This window comes from Apus apus, chromosome Z (assembly GCF_020740795.1).
Source record: "Apus apus isolate bApuApu2 chromosome Z, bApuApu2.pri.cur, whole genome shotgun sequence".
Classification (NCBI taxonomy): Eukaryota; Metazoa; Chordata; class Aves; order Apodiformes; family Apodidae; genus Apus; species Apus apus.
The window spans coordinates 65231350-65250126 of NC_067312.1; the positions used below are offsets into that span (position 1 = coordinate 65231350).

The following is an 18777-nucleotide window of genomic DNA, read 5'->3' on the forward strand; positions in this document are numbered from 1 at the left end:
GGTAAGTCATACTTTAAAAAGAAAATTACTTTTGCTTGCCATCCAGACAGTTTATATAGTGGGCTGCCTGTTGCTCTCTAAATGGAAAGCATTTATTTTAAGTTACAAGGTCTTTCTAAACAAAATAAAAACTATGAAGGATTAGGAATTTAATTTTATTTTTCTCTTTTTTCTTAAGGTCATTGCTAGAATTGTAGACGGAAGTAAATTTGATGAATTCAAAGCCTTGTATGGGGATACTTTAATTACAGGTATTTAGAAATACAATTATTCTGTAGTATGTTTCCACTGGTTTTATAGTTGGATAAATTCCACTTGGCTCACCTATTGATACCTTTAAAAATGTTTTTCTTCAAAAGAAAAATATCAACTTCTATTACCAAGGTAAAGTGTTACCTTTAAATGCTATGGTAAAATAAATATATGTGAAAATTTTAAGTGTCTTTCTTCTTCAGGATTTGCAAGAATATTTGGTTATCCAGTAGGAATTATTGGAAACAATGGAGTTCTTTTCTCAGAATCCGCAAAAAAGGTAAATAAAGATATTACTATCTTCTTCTCCATTGAGAAAAAAAGAATTTCTGGTGGACAACTTGCTTTTTAAATTAACTTCTTAAAATAATGAAAGTGAACTGGATCCACATTTTTCATGTAAACATGAAGTAGCTTAATAAGCTGTAAAAATAATTGACCATATTTTAGAATCAGTGATGTGAAGTAGATAGGTCAATAGGAAGATACAGCTAGAAAAACAGCATTTGAATTTGTGTGACTGCAACACACAGTGATGCAGCTATTACAAGAAAAGTCCGTGCAGATTACATGAATTTCCTAACCTCTAAACTGTAAAGTTCTACAATAAATCACATAGTTGCTTTTGTAATAGTTGCAGCATTTCAAATCCAGATTCCAGTACTCACTTCATTGGTTTACCAGATATTTTATTTTCATACTTTGCTGCAGCAGCTCCTGGCTTAGACTAATGAGTGAACATATGTGCAGTCTCATAAAATCTATGAACTAAAATACCTGTTTGGGGAATTAAGGGGCATCTTTGATGTGATTGCATTACAGTTAACAGTGCTTTACAGATCGGGCTTGAGGGATTGATGATGATAAAAAGTTTTTGTGTATTGGCAGAATGGTTACTCACCTTTTTCCATGCTGTTTGGTTTAGTTCTTTATGTTTTCAAGAAACTACTGTCAGTTAAATGTTTTTATAACAGCAATTATATATGGTAGGTTTTTGTAGCAGGCTTCTCAAACTAATTGTGAAGAAATCAGTATAGAAAATCTATAGAAATAAAGGAAGCCTTGATGAGAAATTGGAGAAGGGGAGTAATTTATTGCTGTAATAAAATAATCCACGCAATTGAGTTTCATGTACTGAAGGAATACTTTCAAAATGGAGCACTGCAGTTAAGTGACAGTCTTTTCAGCTACCATTAACACAGTTATTTCCAAGCTGAAAATCACTTCTTCAGTATTTGTAATACTTACAGTATTTTTCTAATTCTTTAGTGTTTCAACTTTTTTCCTACCAGAGTAAAAAATGTAAGGAATTTTCCTCTGCTGGCTGTTGCTCGCATATCTGTACTGTAAGAGGAGATAGTGAAGTTTCACTTGTTTCATTTCTGGAGAGACCTTTGTTGATGATGTAGCCTTTGTAAGCATTGTAATGTAACAAGATTCCTTGTTTTCCTTTTCCATTTTTGTCATGAGTTGTGACACATCTTTTTCCCATGATGGTTTGAATACTTATCTGAAAAAGTTAGCTAAAGATTATGCTTTTTGATTTTTCCCTCTTTTTTGCTTTCTTCAATTTTGCTGGTTTTGTGTAGATAAGAGCTTAGAGAATTTTTTAGTTGCTATGCTATACACCTTTTATTTTTTTTTCTTTTTTTTTTTTTACCAGCAGTTTAAATAACATGAGGAACTGCATTGTTTTAGATTAATTCTGGTTGAAGCAGAAGCTTTGACTCTACTGTTTGTATCTTTGCTAGGAAAATGGTCTTTTCCTAGAAAATGAGTAAAGGGCATCTGCCCTGAGAAAAAGGAGAGAGTGTTATGGCAATTGGCAGGGCCATGAGCAGTGTATGTGGGCCTTTCCCAATTTCAGAGAATACTTTTATTTTGTACAGAAAATTAGGAGATACGTTTTTCTGGCTGGATGTCTTTATTTCCATGACACAGTCTTAACAGAACTTAATGTCAGATGCCGTGTTGTAAAGCTGTCGGTAGTTTAACTACATATGGCCAGAGTGAAAACAGTTGAGCTTTTCAGATAAGCAGTAATGCTTTTTAAGATATTATTTTCCTTGAACTTAGAAATTTTCGGTATTTTCTTACATCTGCTAGAGTGAATGCATGTTTTGCAGTTAACTTTGAATGAAGCAGGAATAGTACAATGGTTGATGATGTGAATACTGCCATGGATTTCAGTGGAAGACTTGTCACAGACTGCAGAATGCTGGTAGTGATAGCTTCCCTGGCTCAACTTCTGTAGGCTTACTTTGTTTTTTTTCTCTCTCTTTCCTCTCCACAGGGTACACATTTTATCCAGTTGTGTTGCCAGAGAAATATTCCCATTGTGTTTTTACAGAATATTACAGGTGAATAAGCTCAGTATTTTGTAATTTCACTGTGTTGTAGGCTTTGCTGTTAACCATTGAGGCTATGACTCTTAGCATCTTGTGAGCTTTGTTGCACCTACAGCTGCAGCCTGCTCTGAAATCAGCCTGTCAGAAGCTGGTGAAGGCCTAGCCTTATGATTGGTTCTTCATTTTTTTCTGCATGTGTTAAATGCACATATAGCACAGTATAGTAATATAAAGTTAGTCAGCCTTTTTTTTCCATATTGTAATTCTTTAGGTTTCATGGTTGGTAGAGAATATGAAGCTGGAGGGATAGCTAAAGATGGTGCCAAGATGGTAACTGCTGTAGCTTGTGCCAATGTACCTAAAATAACAGTGATTATTGGTGGTTCTTACGGAGCTGGAAACTATGGGATGTGTGGAAGAGCATATAGGTAAGTGTTACTACAAATTATGACAGGAGGTAAGACCATCTTAAGAAAAAATAACCTTAAAGTTCCATTCTGAAGAACTATCTAAACTCTTTCAGAACTTGTGCTATTTGGAAAACAAAAAAGTTCTCAGTGAACATTGTCATAAATTAAAGCCTGACTAACCTGTAGAGATCGATAGGTTTGTGATTAACCTTGAATTAGGTGGTGGGGGAGATTTCCTAGTGTGTAAACATGTTGACATGATTTTCTCCCATTTTAGCTCTTGGAGGAAAAACTGTACTGTCCTGAACAATCATTAGGCAGTGTGGGCTGGGCCTTAATTCTGCGTTCAGAGTACCAGCTTGTTTAAAAAGTCCTTACTCACTTTAATGAGCCTGGTTTTATGAGTAACGTTTGCAGAAGCCCTAAGAATTTTTTTTTTTTACCCTTTGGACATAACTCATATAAATGTTTTTTTCATTTTTTAAGGTCCTGATACTATTGAAGTTGTTGGTGATATTTTTAAGGAGAGAAATTCCTAGGGAGTTTGTGAGATCAAGAGACTCAAGAAAGATAAATAAATTGTTAAGGTGCTTGAATATAGGAAATTAGCAGGATTTTTACATTGTCAAACCTAATGATGCAAGCATTGAAGTACATTAATTTGCATTCTTTAAAAAACAATATATTGTAAGATTGTTGTGCATAAAAAAGAATTCTTACCTGAATGAGAATTAGTTATTTACTAGGAAACGAGGCAATGCCTTATTTTAAAATTCAGTATGTATTTTTTCAGTCCAAGATTTCTTTATGTGTGGCCAAATGCTCGCATATCGGTGATGGGAGGAGAGCAAGCTGCAACTGTTCTAGCTACAATAGCTAAGGACCAAAAAGCAAGGGAGGGAAAACAGGTACCTCTTTATTCTTTCATTTGCAATTATGTCATTATCATTTATTATTTTACTGGAGTTGTTTGCTTTATGAGCTAGGAAAGGATGTTACAGAGTGAGACACCGATGAGTGTCGTTCTCCCAGTGCCGCCTAGTGCACTGTCCAACACGAAGCATTTGTGAAATGTTTTTGTCTACACCTTCTAAATGTGAAGATCATTCATGACATGTCTTATCTTGGCTTAAAACTAGGAGTATTTCTCATATTGTAATATTTTTGTATTTTGTGCACCATATTATTAGTTCTGCCCGATGTGAGCAGTCAGGGATCCTCCCTAATTATGGAGTATGGGGAGAAATACATGAGAACAAAGTATCACACCAATTATTTCTGAAGTAGGTGGTTTGATAGAAAGCTGATCTTCAAATTATTCAGAAAATTATGGAACTTAGAACTGCAGAAGCCTGTAGAGGTTTGGAAAAATTTTTTACTCATATCAACATGATAGTTGCAAATTAGTGTTATCTTACGTTGTAACGTTTCTATTTTCTCTGTACACCCTCTTCTGCTGTGTTTTTTACATTATGTGTTTTATGGTTACTCTGGTGCCTTGGTCCCATACAAAGAGATTTTATTGTGGTATCTTAAAATTGCTTGTATTTATCATGAGTAGTTTTTCAGAATAATGAAGCAGTATGTACATGTTACTTCAACAGTTCTTTTTTTTTTCTACACTTGACTTGGGCTTTCCAGTGGACTTAATATATTCACCCTGATCTCCCTCTATCTTAATTTCCCAAATGCCTAAGAATAATACCCAGAAAGAAGTTTGAGAGAAGTAATTGTAGTTAATTTCAGTAAAATGTTAGAATCTTGAAAATGTTATGAGTTACAGTTGTGACCATTCTGGATTATAGGGAAATACAGTGTTAGAATAGCAGAGACTTGTTTTATTTTAAAAAATTGCCAAAAGCAACTCAGAATGGGTTTTATTTAGTACAGTGGCTTCAGTAATTTTTGAGATGCCAATCCCTATTTATTCCTATACTAAATTAAGTATATTATTACTCTCCTTTTTTCACCCACACGTTTGAAAAGTGGCATTTTCGTTGTCAAAGATGCTAAATTGATAATTGTGTTTAAAAAGGGGGGGAAATGTTAGAGAGGTGATTCAGGCAGTTTCTTTGAGTGTGGTGCAGTGTCTTTAGCTCTGCATTAATTGTGGAAGAAAATACTAAATATCTTACCTGTGTTTATTTTGCCTGGTTTTTTTAGTTCTCTGCAGCCGATGAAGCAGCTTTGAAGGAGCCAATCATTAGGAGGTTTGAGGAGGAAGGAAACCCTTATTACTCCAGTGCAAGGTGACATATAATTTACGTTTCCAAACCTTAATTGTAAACACAGAACATAACGATAACATCTAAATCTTGATGTTGAAGAACAGAGCAATCTGGAACAAAGATTGTCTGTGATGTGCAGTACCACACAATGAGCTTCAAATCAGTGTCTGTCTTGTTTCTGAGACTTTGTTTAATGTACTGATTCAGAAGAAGGCATATTCTTGCAGGAATTACTTTGCTGGTTCTGTAAGTAATTATATGGTAGCATGGAGTTTATATTCTGTATATTTTATGATTGTTAAGTTTTATATCATTCTTCCCAGTGTAGTACCAGCTCATCTTTATACAGCCCATTCGGCAGTGTGATGAGTGGCTGCATGTATGTTACGAAGAATTAATTTTAGTGAGATTCTCCAAGTAGTAGAGGCCAGTGGTAAAGCAGAAGGTTCAGGAAGACCTGAAGTCATTTGCAAATCTCGGGTCATGATGTTGGTATGTGACTGTATTGGATGATAGCAATTTGGATAGCACATTAGCTGATGGGTGCAGCATATTCATGTTTCTTGAGAAGTGCTTTGCAGCATTTTGTGCTCAGGTTAATGTAATAATATTAGTAAATGCCCAGGAACTAGTAAGGCTAGTGAAGCAAACTGGCATCCTATATTGTAACCTCTGGAAATTAGCCTGTAGGCTTCCTTGGTCTCTGATTGTTATTCTACATTAGTGTCATCCTCTGTGTACTGATCTTGCTGCACATTTTTCTGCTTTTGGTATCAAAAGCTAATTCTCCACAGGCTCTCTGTTAATGATGAGAGAAGTTAGCATACAATAACAGGACTTTACTGTGCCTCTATGGCTTCTCCTTTTGCAGAAAGAATATTGGTCTCATCCAGCTGTGGAGTGCGCTGTACATACAGTTTTGTGTATCTGACTTAGAATTACTGATGGTTTTCTTACCTGCAAGCTGCAAAGTCTGGAAACAAACTGAGTACAGAGTGGTTGGGATATGATAAATATTGATGTGGCCATCATGAGCAGAGATTACGTCAATAGGTTGGTGCAAGATACTCTGTCAGTGTTGCAGAGATGCCAGTAAGAGAAGTAGCTTGTCTAACTTGATACCTGCTTAATCTCATGTATGACAAATTTGATAAAGCACCAACAGCAGCAGCATAGCATCAGTGAGGTCCTTTGTGAATTTTTTATCATGATCTGAAGGAGTATATAAAATAAATGGGATAGAGGATGAACTTAATAATGAACAAATAATGGTACCTGGGGGATCCATGTTAACATTCATGTATAATCAGACGAGTGCCTTTATCAAGTGGAAGCTCTTGCCATTTTGCCCTGACTGATCCAATGATGGCATAAGTATTGTCAGTAGGATACTTAACATAAGGTTTGTGGTGTCATCTAAGCAGGTTTTGGTGTCACAGTCATAGAGCGTGTGGTTCATGGGTTTAGGGAGAGTTTTAGGAGTCTCATCACTGTTTGGGATCTGCTTCTGGCAGAAGCCTGTGTGGTGGCACTGCTGCGAGTCCCAGACAGGGTTTGTGGATGTGTATGACCCCCACTGCTGTTAAGTTGCCGTTTATTTGGGTACTTACATATGAACAACAAGGATACTTCTTTGAAATCCTGAGTTGTTATTGACATGGGCTTTCTGGTGGTACAGTAGTTTTGACTTTTTTAAAACATCTTTTTAATCAATTTAAATTTCACTGGGGTTGTGTCCAAATTGAGAGATACTGTCAGGTGTTAAAAGCTTTTGTGCTGTCTCCTTTAGTACCCCTTTAAGGTCAAGCCTACTACCTTTGTCACAAAACCTTGTGCCCTGAGGTATGAAGGAAAAGGGAAAACAGATACTGTTGTTTTGTGACTGGATTTTAAGGAGTAGAATTTTTCACTGATAAAATAACTCATTTTAAAAATGAGTCAAACTGTATTTAAAATTAATCCCTAGTGTCGAGGAGATGATGCATGGTTTGATTTATTATTTTTTTTTACACTTGATTTTCTTAATACATTCACTGGAAACACAGTCATAGTCTCTTTTTACTCATGCCTATGGGTTAGGAAGTGCTCTTAATGCTAGTTGTCCTGTCCTTCATGTAAAAAAGCAGGGTAGTTATGTATTCTTATTGTGCCTGTAGCTTGGAAGAGAAACTTAATGTGCAGAGATCTGAGCAGGCTGAGAACTAGTGTGGGTCTGAGGCTGCATGTGGTTGCATTCATGTGATGCTGTTTTCAAGCTAATAAGCCCAGGTGGGACATGAAGTCAAATGTCAGAGCTGAAATTCTGCTGCAGTTCATCCAGCTAAAAGCAACAGAAGTTAAATGCCCCTTTTCACTGAGATGTACTAGTGAAAAATTGTGTGACTGGTAGGTACATTCTTCATGGTCTAGGCGCTCTTAGTTGCACTCTGTTGTATTTTAGAGGTAATTCACTATATCAGTAGATATTAGTGTATTTTCTGCCCTGATTTCATGCCTTTCTGCCAGGGTTATGACGTGTGTGCCTTGTTCCATCATTTATTGCTAATTCCTAAGGCAAGGGCTCAGACTGATAGCTCAAAAGTGTTCATCATTGTGGAGTAGGAGGCCCAAGAGGAACTATGAGATGAAGTAAGATTACAGGTTTTGCAGCAAGTAATGTACCTGAAGGAAGGTTTTAGCCACCACATACCTTGGAGCCAACCCATTTGTCAGCCAGCATCCACAGCTGCTTGTTGGCAAGTATTTGCTGTAGGTCAGGGAGAAGTAACCTGTTTCCTTTGCTTTAAAGGATGCTTCCTGTACAGTCCCAAGCATGGTAAAAAACTACAGCTAACCATCTACAAAATGCCAGGGTGCTGTATTGAAGCTGAATCTGGACAGCTTTGGTTTTGTCGGATGCTAACTAGGTCCCTCCATCAACAAGAAGACTCAAGACAGCTTTGTTTTTCTGAGAGAAAGGCATGGTAGATGGGCAGCAAGATGGCTGGCAGTGTTGCTGCTCGGGCACAGCCGGTTTGGAGGCTCTGTTGTGCTGTCCTCTTGTGTGGGACGTGGGGACCAGTCTGCCTAACCCCATTGAGATGGATGTCACCCAGCTGATTTCATTAGGCTTTGAATCAAGCTTTTAGCAGTAATAAATGAGAGGGGAGGGAGGTGCCCTAAAGATCTTAAAATATAAGCAAATTGACCTATTTCCTTTGCTTATTAATTTTGCTTTTAAAGTGTAACTTGTTATATGTACAGGATGTCAATACTGTACCCTACAGTTGTATTTTCTAATCAAACTTTAATCAATTATTTGATTAGAACCTTTCACAGTCTTAATTAATGGGAATAATTAGGCGGCACCCTTTTTAATTAGTTAATTTGCTTACAGGTTTCTAAAAGGATTTCAGTAGTTTACATCTTAACAAATTGTATGAGCATTTTACTTTTGGGGACTTCATTTCTTTTACTCACAGTGTTTTGCTTACAAATATTTCATGACTGTAGCTGTGACTCATGTTCTAGCAATGGGGTTTTAATAGATAGTTTAATTATTCATGTTACATTCCAGTCAAGAATTTAGTTTTCTTTAAACAAAGAGAAGCAGAAGCCAACCAGGGGTGGTAACGATATGAAGGCAGCTTGACTTCTGTGCAACATCCAATCTCCATGATTGTCAATATTTAATGGTGTTACAGAAAAACAAATCCGCTGTTAAAGTGTGCATCATGTTTGGAAGCGTTTATTACAGTTGCAGCTTGACAGGTACCACATTAAGTTGGTGATTCTTTTTGACTCAGTTCATCCCTGCCCTCCCCAGATCCTTAGCAATTGAATGCTTTTAAGATGTATGGATTCCATCATTCATGTTCAATGTGTTTCATAAATAAAAAAGTAAACTTTGAGTGTTTGTTAAAAAAGTTGATATACCAAGTGAACAGAACAGTAACAGTCAAACCCCCCAAATTTGGTTAAAAATATAAATTATCATATTTGAAATTATTCTTTGTGGGTTTTTTTCATAGTTGTGAGAAAACAAAAGGATTGTGGTTGATTTGACCTCACAAAACCACTTTGGTTTTCACTCTTAATATGGCTCTTCTCCATCCCTTTGGCAGACTAATATGACTATTTTCATCAAAACTAAATCAAGATCTAAAATACAAGAAGAAGGGAAGAAAAGCACATGCATTAAACTTAGGTAATGCATACTTCATGATGTCAAAAGTATAGGAAATACTCTCTCTTGAACATCCTGTCCTACTAGATTATGTAGGAAGAGGTATAGCCACTATCTTGGGGAAAACCAAGAGAATTCAAACAACTCTTAAGGAAGTCTCAGTAGAACCAATTTATTCTTTCATTGTTTTGAACAAAAAAACTTTTAATTGTTTTTTGTTTTAGGGTAAGAAGCACTTACTCTGAGTATCTTTTCAATGGAGTATTGTTAAAATACGACAAAATAATAAATTTTTACTTACGATATGAAAGGTACAGTTAGGAAAGGAGTTATTCACAGGAAACAGATTGCAAGAGCTTTTATGATGCACTTTACCCAGAATATAGCATTGACAATTCTTATGTGTCTTCTGCAACAGAATTTGCTATTAGTACCAATTCTGTGCCATTGCAAGTGTGGCTGTTAGAATATTCCAATGAACAGCTTCCTAACTCACCAGGAGATACTCAGAATCCTAAAATGAGACCAGACTAGCTAGAGCTACAGGTTCCTTGTATTTGTAATTTGTGTTTATAGCTTTTTTTTTTCCCCTTGGAAGAATTTACATTTATTTTCCAGACTTCTTTCTACACTGGCTGGGACCTGCCAGCCAGGTCAGTGAGTGCCACAGCCACTCTAGTGCAGAATTTCTTTGCTCAAGCGGTTGTTTCAGTCCCAAAAAAGAAACAGGCTAATTTTCCAGTTAACAGCAGAGTCTTTCCTTCTCCAGTCCCCTTTCTTTTCTTGTACTTCAGCTTTGCCCTTGTACCCCAGTTAGGGTAGCAGTTTCCTGTACTTGGGGAGCTGCACTCTGGTAAGATAGACTAATAGTAAAAAGTTCTTTCTGAGTTGGGTGTCTTTTTGCTTCTCTCTCTGCTAGCTGGAGAACAGGCTCCTAAGCTGAGTCTGAATCCTCGAGCCTCATCTTGTTACAGGTGTCCTTTATTACAATTCCACTTTGTGCATCTTAGGATAGATGCATGTACTTGTGGTAAAATATAAAGTATAGGTTGTCAGTCTTTTAATATTTCTGTCTGATTTGATGAATATTACTTTCATAGCACATGGCAAAATAAAGATGGAAAATACTCAAAAGGATCTGCTGCTGCTTGAGCTTATCAGCATTTATTTATGTACAGTTCTCAGTCCTCTTTCTTTAGGGGATAAAGTCGGCACATTTAGGAGAGAAGAGTACAAAATATGTAATTTCCTGTCTAATAGATCTTCTTCAATTAATCTTCAAACAATAGATTTATAGCTGGAAACTTCAGTTAGAAAGGAATGGCTATGCTTGCTCTTCGTAGAGTCAGTCTTAGCTCCCTAGTCACAACACTTTCTTGTATTTTTAAATTATCCACAAAGAGTTAAACGTTAGCCAACACTGAAGTAAGTTCAAAAAAGAGTGCAAAATGAGCCTCTCTAGGAAAAGATAGGAATGAGTGTTTTGTCTCAAACCTCAAGTGTTTTGCAGACCCTGATTAAAATGTATGCTTATCTAAGTAAGACTGGATTACAATAAGCAATGTGATATCTTATTTAAATATGTTGCTGGGGAGGTATTAGTTATACAGTATTTACAGTTTTGTTAAATATATTATGCAGGGGGGTTTTACGTGGATTTTCTTTTAGGTAGGATGGAGCTATCATTGAGAGCTGGTGGCACGAATACTTTAATTTTTGGGTAATATGAAAGAGACTATTTACAAATGTTTGTGATTTTGAGGGCTTGGGAAATTAGTAATTGCTCTCATAATTCATTCAGGGCTGGGTTAAGGAGGGTACTATCTTAAATTTGTTTAGAAGTGGACTGCAGAAAGAAGAAAGACAACAAATACTGGAAATACGTGAAAGTGACTCTGGCTCTTGTTATGATGAAAGAATAAACACTTTTATCATCCTCATCTGGCAGCTGAACTAGCCTGAATAACATACATATAATGATGTGATGTGGATAAGGATGTCATTAATGTAGTCCTTAAATACTAGCATTCTTAATAGAAGCAGATAGGTTATTGACAAAATGTTTGTTTCCATGGGAGTATTAAAACCCACATCTTTTTCTAAGGTGATGACTTCATACTAAAAATAAGAATGAAGATTCTAATTTAAAATATATAGACCTGATATTCTTAATTGATCCAAAATGTGTACTTTGTTCTAGAAGATAGATTCCACAGAGTAATACACACCAGTCTATTGCATTGATGGATAAAGTGAATCAACTCCATGGTTTCAAGTATAATTTAGCTTGAGCCCACTTCCTTTAGTATAGCTCTTGCCAGTTTAATGTGCATAAAAATCTAACCGTTTTATGTGTTAATTTCCTTTAATTACAATTGTTTGATTTATTTTTTTTCTAGGCTATGGGATGATGGAATTATCGATCCAGCTGACACAAGACTGGTTTTGGGCCTCAGTCTCAGTGCAGCATTAAACGCACCTACGAAGAAGACAGAATTTGGGGTTTTCAGGATGTAAACTTATCTGTACACTCATCAGAGTTACCTCTGTATATCTAGATAGAGGCTGGAGAGCAAACTAACCACAATATTGAGGTGATTGAAAAATACAGATTTGTAAAACACTATTTGTAATGGAAATGTCATATATTTTCACTTGGGGTATCAGTGTTTTGATAGTGATTTGAGATCAATCAGAATGCTTGCTTAGCACTGCATTGCATGAATAAACTGCAGCTTTTAGCATTATGTTTTATGTTTGACAAGAAAACATTGATACTGTATCTTATATAAATAAACCTGCAAAATAACCTATGTATTTGTGCTTATCAACTCCTCTATTTCTTTTAATTCTTTTTCTTTTGTCTTCTGTAAGTGCAAAATATTTTGCAATCCAACAAAAAAAATCCACATTTGCTAGTAAATAATTTTGGTGAAGGAGAAGGGACAGGCAGGGAGTTCAGCACAGCATGAAATAACAAATTTCATGCAGTTGTTGGCACTTTGGCCTTTCTCTGGCTTTCATCCAAAAAGCATTGCTCTTTTGTACAACTCCCTGAAGTAAAAACAAGAAGAGAACCTGATGGGTGCATAGTGCTCTCTGGAAATGATGGAGAGCATATGCTCGTAACTGTGGGAGCTGCAGATTGCTGAGGGCACTTCTGAGGACAGGAGTGCAAAAATGTTCTGGCTGCAAAAGTGTTTCAGCATCTTGCTGTGTGATCCTTCTGGCAGTTCTAGATTCATGAAGATGCATGGATCAGTGCTTCACCCAGAGCACATGCCTGAGTCCCACTGACTTTCGGGCTGTTGAGATGCTGGAGTGCTTTGCTTATTTATTTGTTGTAGTTTGTTGCAGTGTAATGTTTTTCAGTAATTCAGTGTCCATCATGTCATTTGTTCTCTTCAGAAATACTGCACCTTGTAGAAATTAAATGCTTGACACATACGAGTATTTAGAATAAGGAGGAAAGTACTGTGCTAGCTTGGACTAGGAAGGTGAGTGACTAGCTTTGCTCTAGAGATGCTTAGGTAACCACTAGCAGAAATATTCTTGAGTGAGAAACAAATCCAAGAAGTGTTAATGTACGTGGATGGAGATCCTCTGGGGAGAAGAGAGATTGCTAATAGGAGCAGTCATCCTGGATAACATTCCAGCTGTAGTCTTAAATTTCTGTGGCAACAGAGTTCCCCTTGGACCCAGGAGAGGGAAGGAAGGAGTGCTGCCTGCTAGCCTCTCAGTTGTATCTCAGACAGATTCAAAAGTGAAAATTAAGTAATTCTTTGGAATGTGAAGAATACAGACAGCCCCAGCACATGTTGAGCTGTGAAATCTCTGGTACACCTCTACATGGCACTAAGAGACCAGTTTTCTCTCTCATTTTTCTGAGAAGAGATCTACCCAAAACCTGATGTGTTTTGTACCACTGGAAAGATTACTTCTGTAGGTCTGCACATGTGATCTCACTGTTGTGCTCACATTCATGTTCTTAGTATATTAAATACATATTTAACAGAGTAGTAGTTTAAAATACTGCAGTAAATATTACATTTTAAACTATTACTGGCAACTAAGTACAGAGCTGTGCTTTTGGGTCCCTGAATCTTCTTGTCTCACTGCACACATTTGTAACCATATTGGGCGTTGCCCTGGGATTACTTTGTCCTGAAAGTACAGTGACATTATTTATGGCTGCTGGATCTTAAAATGCCTTTAAAAATGTCCTGCTTTAAAATACGTGCATATAAAAGATAGCTGGGGAGAACAAAGGTTTCAGACCCCAAAATGATTGTTATTAATGGCTTCCAGTAAAAAGAAGCACTCCCTATTTTCTCCTGTTATGGTTGAGTAATTGGTTCAGGCACTGGTTGTCTTTCTACTCTAAATTAAGGTGGCCATTTCCCCCAGTCTGTTAACTCCCAAAGCCATAAGGAGTAGTAATCACTTTGGAATAATACTTTTGCTTTTAATATATTCTTTCAGTGAGGCTGGTAACAAAGTAATTCTGAGTTGGGAGACAGGAAGAGATCATCTTGGGATGCAGGTAATGGAAGTAGGTATGTTTGGGAGGAAACATGCTTCTGAGAGTGATAATTTCCTATTGCTTGTTACAACTGAAAGGACAGTTATTTACAGTTACCAATGTTTTCTTCCTCTAAATATGTGTACAAGCCAAGTCAAACGTGTCTGTGAATAAGTCTTCTGCCTTAATAATACTTAATCTTTGGAAGCTTATTAAATAAATAAAATTCATCAGCACTGGCTTAGCATCCTATCAGCATGTTCTGATTAGGGGAGGTTACGGAGCAGGACCCTCACTGCAGACAAACAATTCAAGGAGTTGCTGGTAATTACCACCCCTGCATTGCGTAGCAGACTATTTTGGAACAGCTTTTGCACATTAGCTTGTGCTTCATGTGTAGGCACTGACTGTACACAAACCATGTTGTCTGTGGTGGCCTTTTGCTGCCCAGAGGTTGGCTTAAAATTCTTGTTCTCTGTGGACTTGTCAGGACCCGATGCTCGCACCACATTTGGTGATGTGGCTGGATGTGCTTATGCTCTTAAAGTAGTCACCCACAACTCTTAGATTGCCTCAGTCATCAGGAATCTTACGCCCTTGCAGTGGCAGCTACCTTTCATTTACATTTATTCAACATTTTTTTTCATTAAACATCCAAAGGAGTTCCTAATGGTAGAATAGTGGCAATGGGAAGGGAGAATGACCATGTAATGGAGTCCATGTTTAATAAGCCCAAATAAAAAATAGCTGCCACTGCAAGGGCATGAGATTCCTGATGATGGAGGCAACGAAAAAGCTGTGACTATTTCAAGACTCATCCTACCCATCTCCAGTACGTGTCACCTACTCACTGGAGTGGTTAATCTCTTTACTTACTAAAAAGGTTGATGCTTAGGATGACACTGATTTTTCAGACCAGGACCTCAAACTTGGATCTGAAGGCTTCCAGGAGACCTTTCTGCTCCCATCTGGTCTCACCTTGGGGATTGCTCTTCTCAGCTGTATGCCTTTCTCCTGCAAGGCTAGGAGGTTAACTTGTTCCAGCTCTCTTTTATAGCTGGACATGGCCTATTGAAGAGAGGCCAAAATTCAAGTAAAAAGAGTTTTTAGAGGCCAATACTGTGACCTTGAGGGTGTTTTCCAGTGCCTCTGTGGAATGAAGTGGAAAGCTGAGAATGAGGTGGGCCAAGCTGCTCATCATGTCCCTAGGGGCTGTTGAAGTAAACAAGAGTGCTTCTCACATTACCTGGGCTGAGATTGTGAATTCAGGATGGTTCATAAAAACCTGCTGATTGCCATTTTCCTTTTTTGTTCTCCTGGCAACTAGGAAGGTGCTGGGAAACTCTGGGAGCTACAATGTGGTCACCAATCAAAATCAACAGTAGTTTGTATAACAAACATCAAGGACAGAGACTGGGGTATACAGCCATTGTGAGGCTTGCATGCTTGCTTCCAAGGCTGAAATGCATGTTGCCAGTGCACAGCCTCTGCAATAGCTCTGCCTGCAGAGATGGAGAAGCTCTAAATGTAGTTTCTGAGAAGCCACTGGGTGCCTGTTCCGGCTCCTCATCCACACATTCTGGGGTCAGTTTAATGTGGATTTTGTAGCCTCAGTCTTTGTGTTGGCATTTGTGTATGTGCTGTTCTTGTTAGAACCCATCTTTTATTCAGATGGCATTTTTCCAATCTGTTACTCATCAAGATTAATTGGTGTCTTCTGCTGAAACAGATGTTATCTTTCAAGTATGCCTCTGGACTATCACTGCTTCAAGTGTGGCAGAACTCTAATTTATCTTAGATTTTCCTTGCAGTTCGAGATTTCAGCTGAAGAAATGTCTTGATTCAGAAAACCAACAATTCTATATTACATTAACCTTTTTTTTTTCTTTTTTTTTTCTTTTTTTTTTTAACTGGGGTTTATAAATTAAGGCAATTCAGTAAAGCACTTATAGAAGCCAAATGCTTTTCAGCAAAGCCTTAAAGCATCCACTTAAAGCCAGATGTCCACTTTTCATGGCTCTGATTCAGTAGCACACTTGAACAAATGCTTAACACTAATCTCTATGGTCTAGTAGTCATAAAATTCACCCAGCTCTGTGTCTGCGTCAAGAGAAAACTAGAGCACATAAATGCATCAGAACTGCTCAATGGATACTCCATTATTTTGACACCAGTGTCAACAGAAACCCCATTATTTTTTTCATGCTTTTAGAAGTACATTAAATTAATTGATCATGATGGAAGGGTGTGATTATGAAAAGCGTAAACCATGTACAGCTTCAAAAATTATCCATTTGATATTCAGATGTTGATGCACATTGGTTGTGTCCTGTTTGTACCTCCTCTGCAGTAACAGTTCTGCACAGAAAGTAAGTTAACTTTGAGAAGCTTGAATTAATGCATAGCTACAACAGAACTGTCTGTCTCTGAAGTCTGCCAGCATTTCACACAGATTGCCTACCTGAGGGTGCCCCAGACTCCCCTAATTTCAGAGCCAGTTGTCTTATGGCTACTAATGCTGTCAAAAAGTACCTGCCTTTTTGTAGCTGTAAGCAGTGATTTTGTATTTTTATACCTTGAGCCTCTTCTGCTCCTTAGCATGGTAGCTTCCGACACTCTCATTTAATGTTTAATCTCCTGCGTCTTATGACTTTTTTTACCCCCTAGACCTGGTCACAAAGTCTACAGGTACAGCGGAATAGGGAGCAGGGTACACTGATGTTTGCAGAGACAGTGTGATACAGACAGTAGCAGGCACAGACACGTACAGTTCTGTGGGTGTCTGTAGCCAGGCAGACACAATAACTTAGGGAAACAGAAATCTGTAATTGCCTCCATATTCGACAATAATTTTACTTGGAGAACTAACAAATCCAGATTTTTAATGAATGAGTGAGTTGGAAAGAAAACTGATGTTTTCTGAGCATCCCTGTGGTGTTTTCAGCATGAGTAATCCTCATACTGTAAAATACGGCTTGAAGTTTTGACCAGGCTTCGCAGATGCTGTTTTAAAAGTTGAATGGGCCATATATCTTCCTCTCCATGTGAACTGATGCATATTTCCCAGCCTGTGTTATTTTTCTAAGAAACTTTGCTTCAGCAAGTCCATCATTTCCAGTATTTCATGTAGCTGCATTTTTTGCTCCAGCCTGGGATATGGGGTTCACTCTAAGTGGTTCACCACTAGCCTGAAGTCTGACGTCTGACAGCCTCCCCCGTGGCAAAAGAACACTGGAGGGTTCGTGCAAACGCACAGAGGACCTCTACTCCGAGCAGCAATTACAAATGAGACCTCTGCTGGATCTGAGGATGAATAGGAGTGTGTGGGAGGAGGTAACAGCAAGAGGTGAACACGCAGCTCCGGAGGCAAGCAATATGACAGTCAGAGAGATCAGGGTCTCTCTATTGCCTCAGACAAAATGGTGCTGTTGAAAATTACTTGTTAAGTCACACTTCTCTTCAAGCACTGCCTTCCTGTTCGGAAAATTAAATCCCTGGGCCTGTTAAGTTTTCTTTTTATTATTTTTTTTTATTATTTTTTTTTTTTTTTCCCCCTCCTCACATTGCTTTACCTTTTCGGGCTCTTCTTAGCTCTTTCACAAATTTTTTGTTAACGAGGCTTTCTGTGTTCCTCGTCCTCCAGATGATCCTCCCTCCACCTAGGGAGACCCAGCTCAGCTCCTGCTGCTGCTGCTGGCTGAAGGGCAGGAGCATTCCCATCCCACTGCAGATCTGGAAACTGCAAGTGGAGCCTCCTTAAATGCAGACCCTGCTTGCTGCCTCCTTGTCCCCTCAACCATCATGACAGAAGGCTGCTGGTCAGCTCCCCCTTTTTGCCCCAGCCTTGGCCCAGAGACATAAGCCTAGAGAGGGCTGAGCACTGCCCCTCATCTTGCATGTGCTTCTACACACACCACTGCTGTTCTTGGTGAGGAAAGCTGCTCTGTCTTCCTCCTGCCCCCACCATGACCATGAGGCTTGGGCAGGTTTGGGCTTACCAGGGAGCTTTTTGGCCACAGTGTTGATGAGCATGAGGCCACAAGCTTGCAGAGCCAAGAATCGGTAGGAAGGTGTGAATGGAGATGAGTGCACTGATGCCAGGCTTCCTTTTGGTGACTGTGTGTTTTGTCTTCCCAGAAGGAGGTGGGCCCATTTCACATACAGGCTGGATGATGCTCAGTGAGCACCTGCTCAGTAATAGGGTATTTGGCTTCAAGCACCTTTCCAAAGCTCTGCTCCAAGTACCAGCAGTTACTTCTATGCTGGTGCTTCTCATGCTCCTCTTACCTTGCTCTCTGTGGCCCAGAGCCTTCCCACTCTGCTGGCAGTCCCACCTGTCCTCGTTCAAGCATTGCATCCTCATCAGCTGGCTGCTCACCATCTTCATCCTCTCCCTGTCCCCAGCTCCTTCAGCTTAACCCCCCATCTTGGCGCTCCCCACACCACGAGTCAGCCCATGTGCTACTCACTCTCCCTTCGGATCCCCACGTTGCTTTCCAGGCCCTGATGTCCCAACCCCCGCCAACTTCCCTGCCTGTCCACCAGCCTCCCCTTCCCCTTCTCCTTCCCAACCTCCACACAGCGAAGACCCTCCCACAGCTTCCACACCACATGGGGGTGGGGGGGATGGGGGTGGGGGGGGGACCCCATCCCTTTTAGCCAGGCCGAGGTTCGGGAGGGCGGGCAGGGCCGATTTCCCTCCCCTGGCTCTCCGAGGCTGCTCCCGCTCCGGGTGCCGAGCCCGGCTGAGCCGTGCGGGCCGGGCCGGGGCGGCGGGGGGCGCGGACGCGGGGCGGGGCGGGCGCGGGGCTATAAAGGCGGCGGCGGCGGCGGCGGCGGCGGCGGCAGCACC

At 39.2% G+C, this 18777-nt stretch overlaps 1 protein-coding gene across 1 annotated transcript in view; it reads left to right on the forward strand.

The window, feature by feature from the left end:
* Positions 1-12216, forward strand: part of MCCC2 (methylcrotonyl-CoA carboxylase subunit 2) — a 34998-nt gene extending 22782 nt beyond the window's left edge. The window contains exons 11-17 of the mRNA XM_051643173.1: positions 179-251; positions 456-532; positions 2546-2612; positions 2872-3028; positions 3804-3918; positions 5174-5259; positions 11803-12216. Of these exons, the coding sequence (XP_051499133.1) occupies positions 179-251; positions 456-532; positions 2546-2612; positions 2872-3028; positions 3804-3918; positions 5174-5259; positions 11803-11920 (693 nt within the window). The 3' untranslated portion in view covers positions 11921-12216. The remainder of the gene's footprint in view (positions 1-178; positions 252-455; positions 533-2545; positions 2613-2871; positions 3029-3803; positions 3919-5173; positions 5260-11802) is intronic.
* The last annotated feature ends 6561 nt before the right edge of the window (positions 12217-18777 follow it).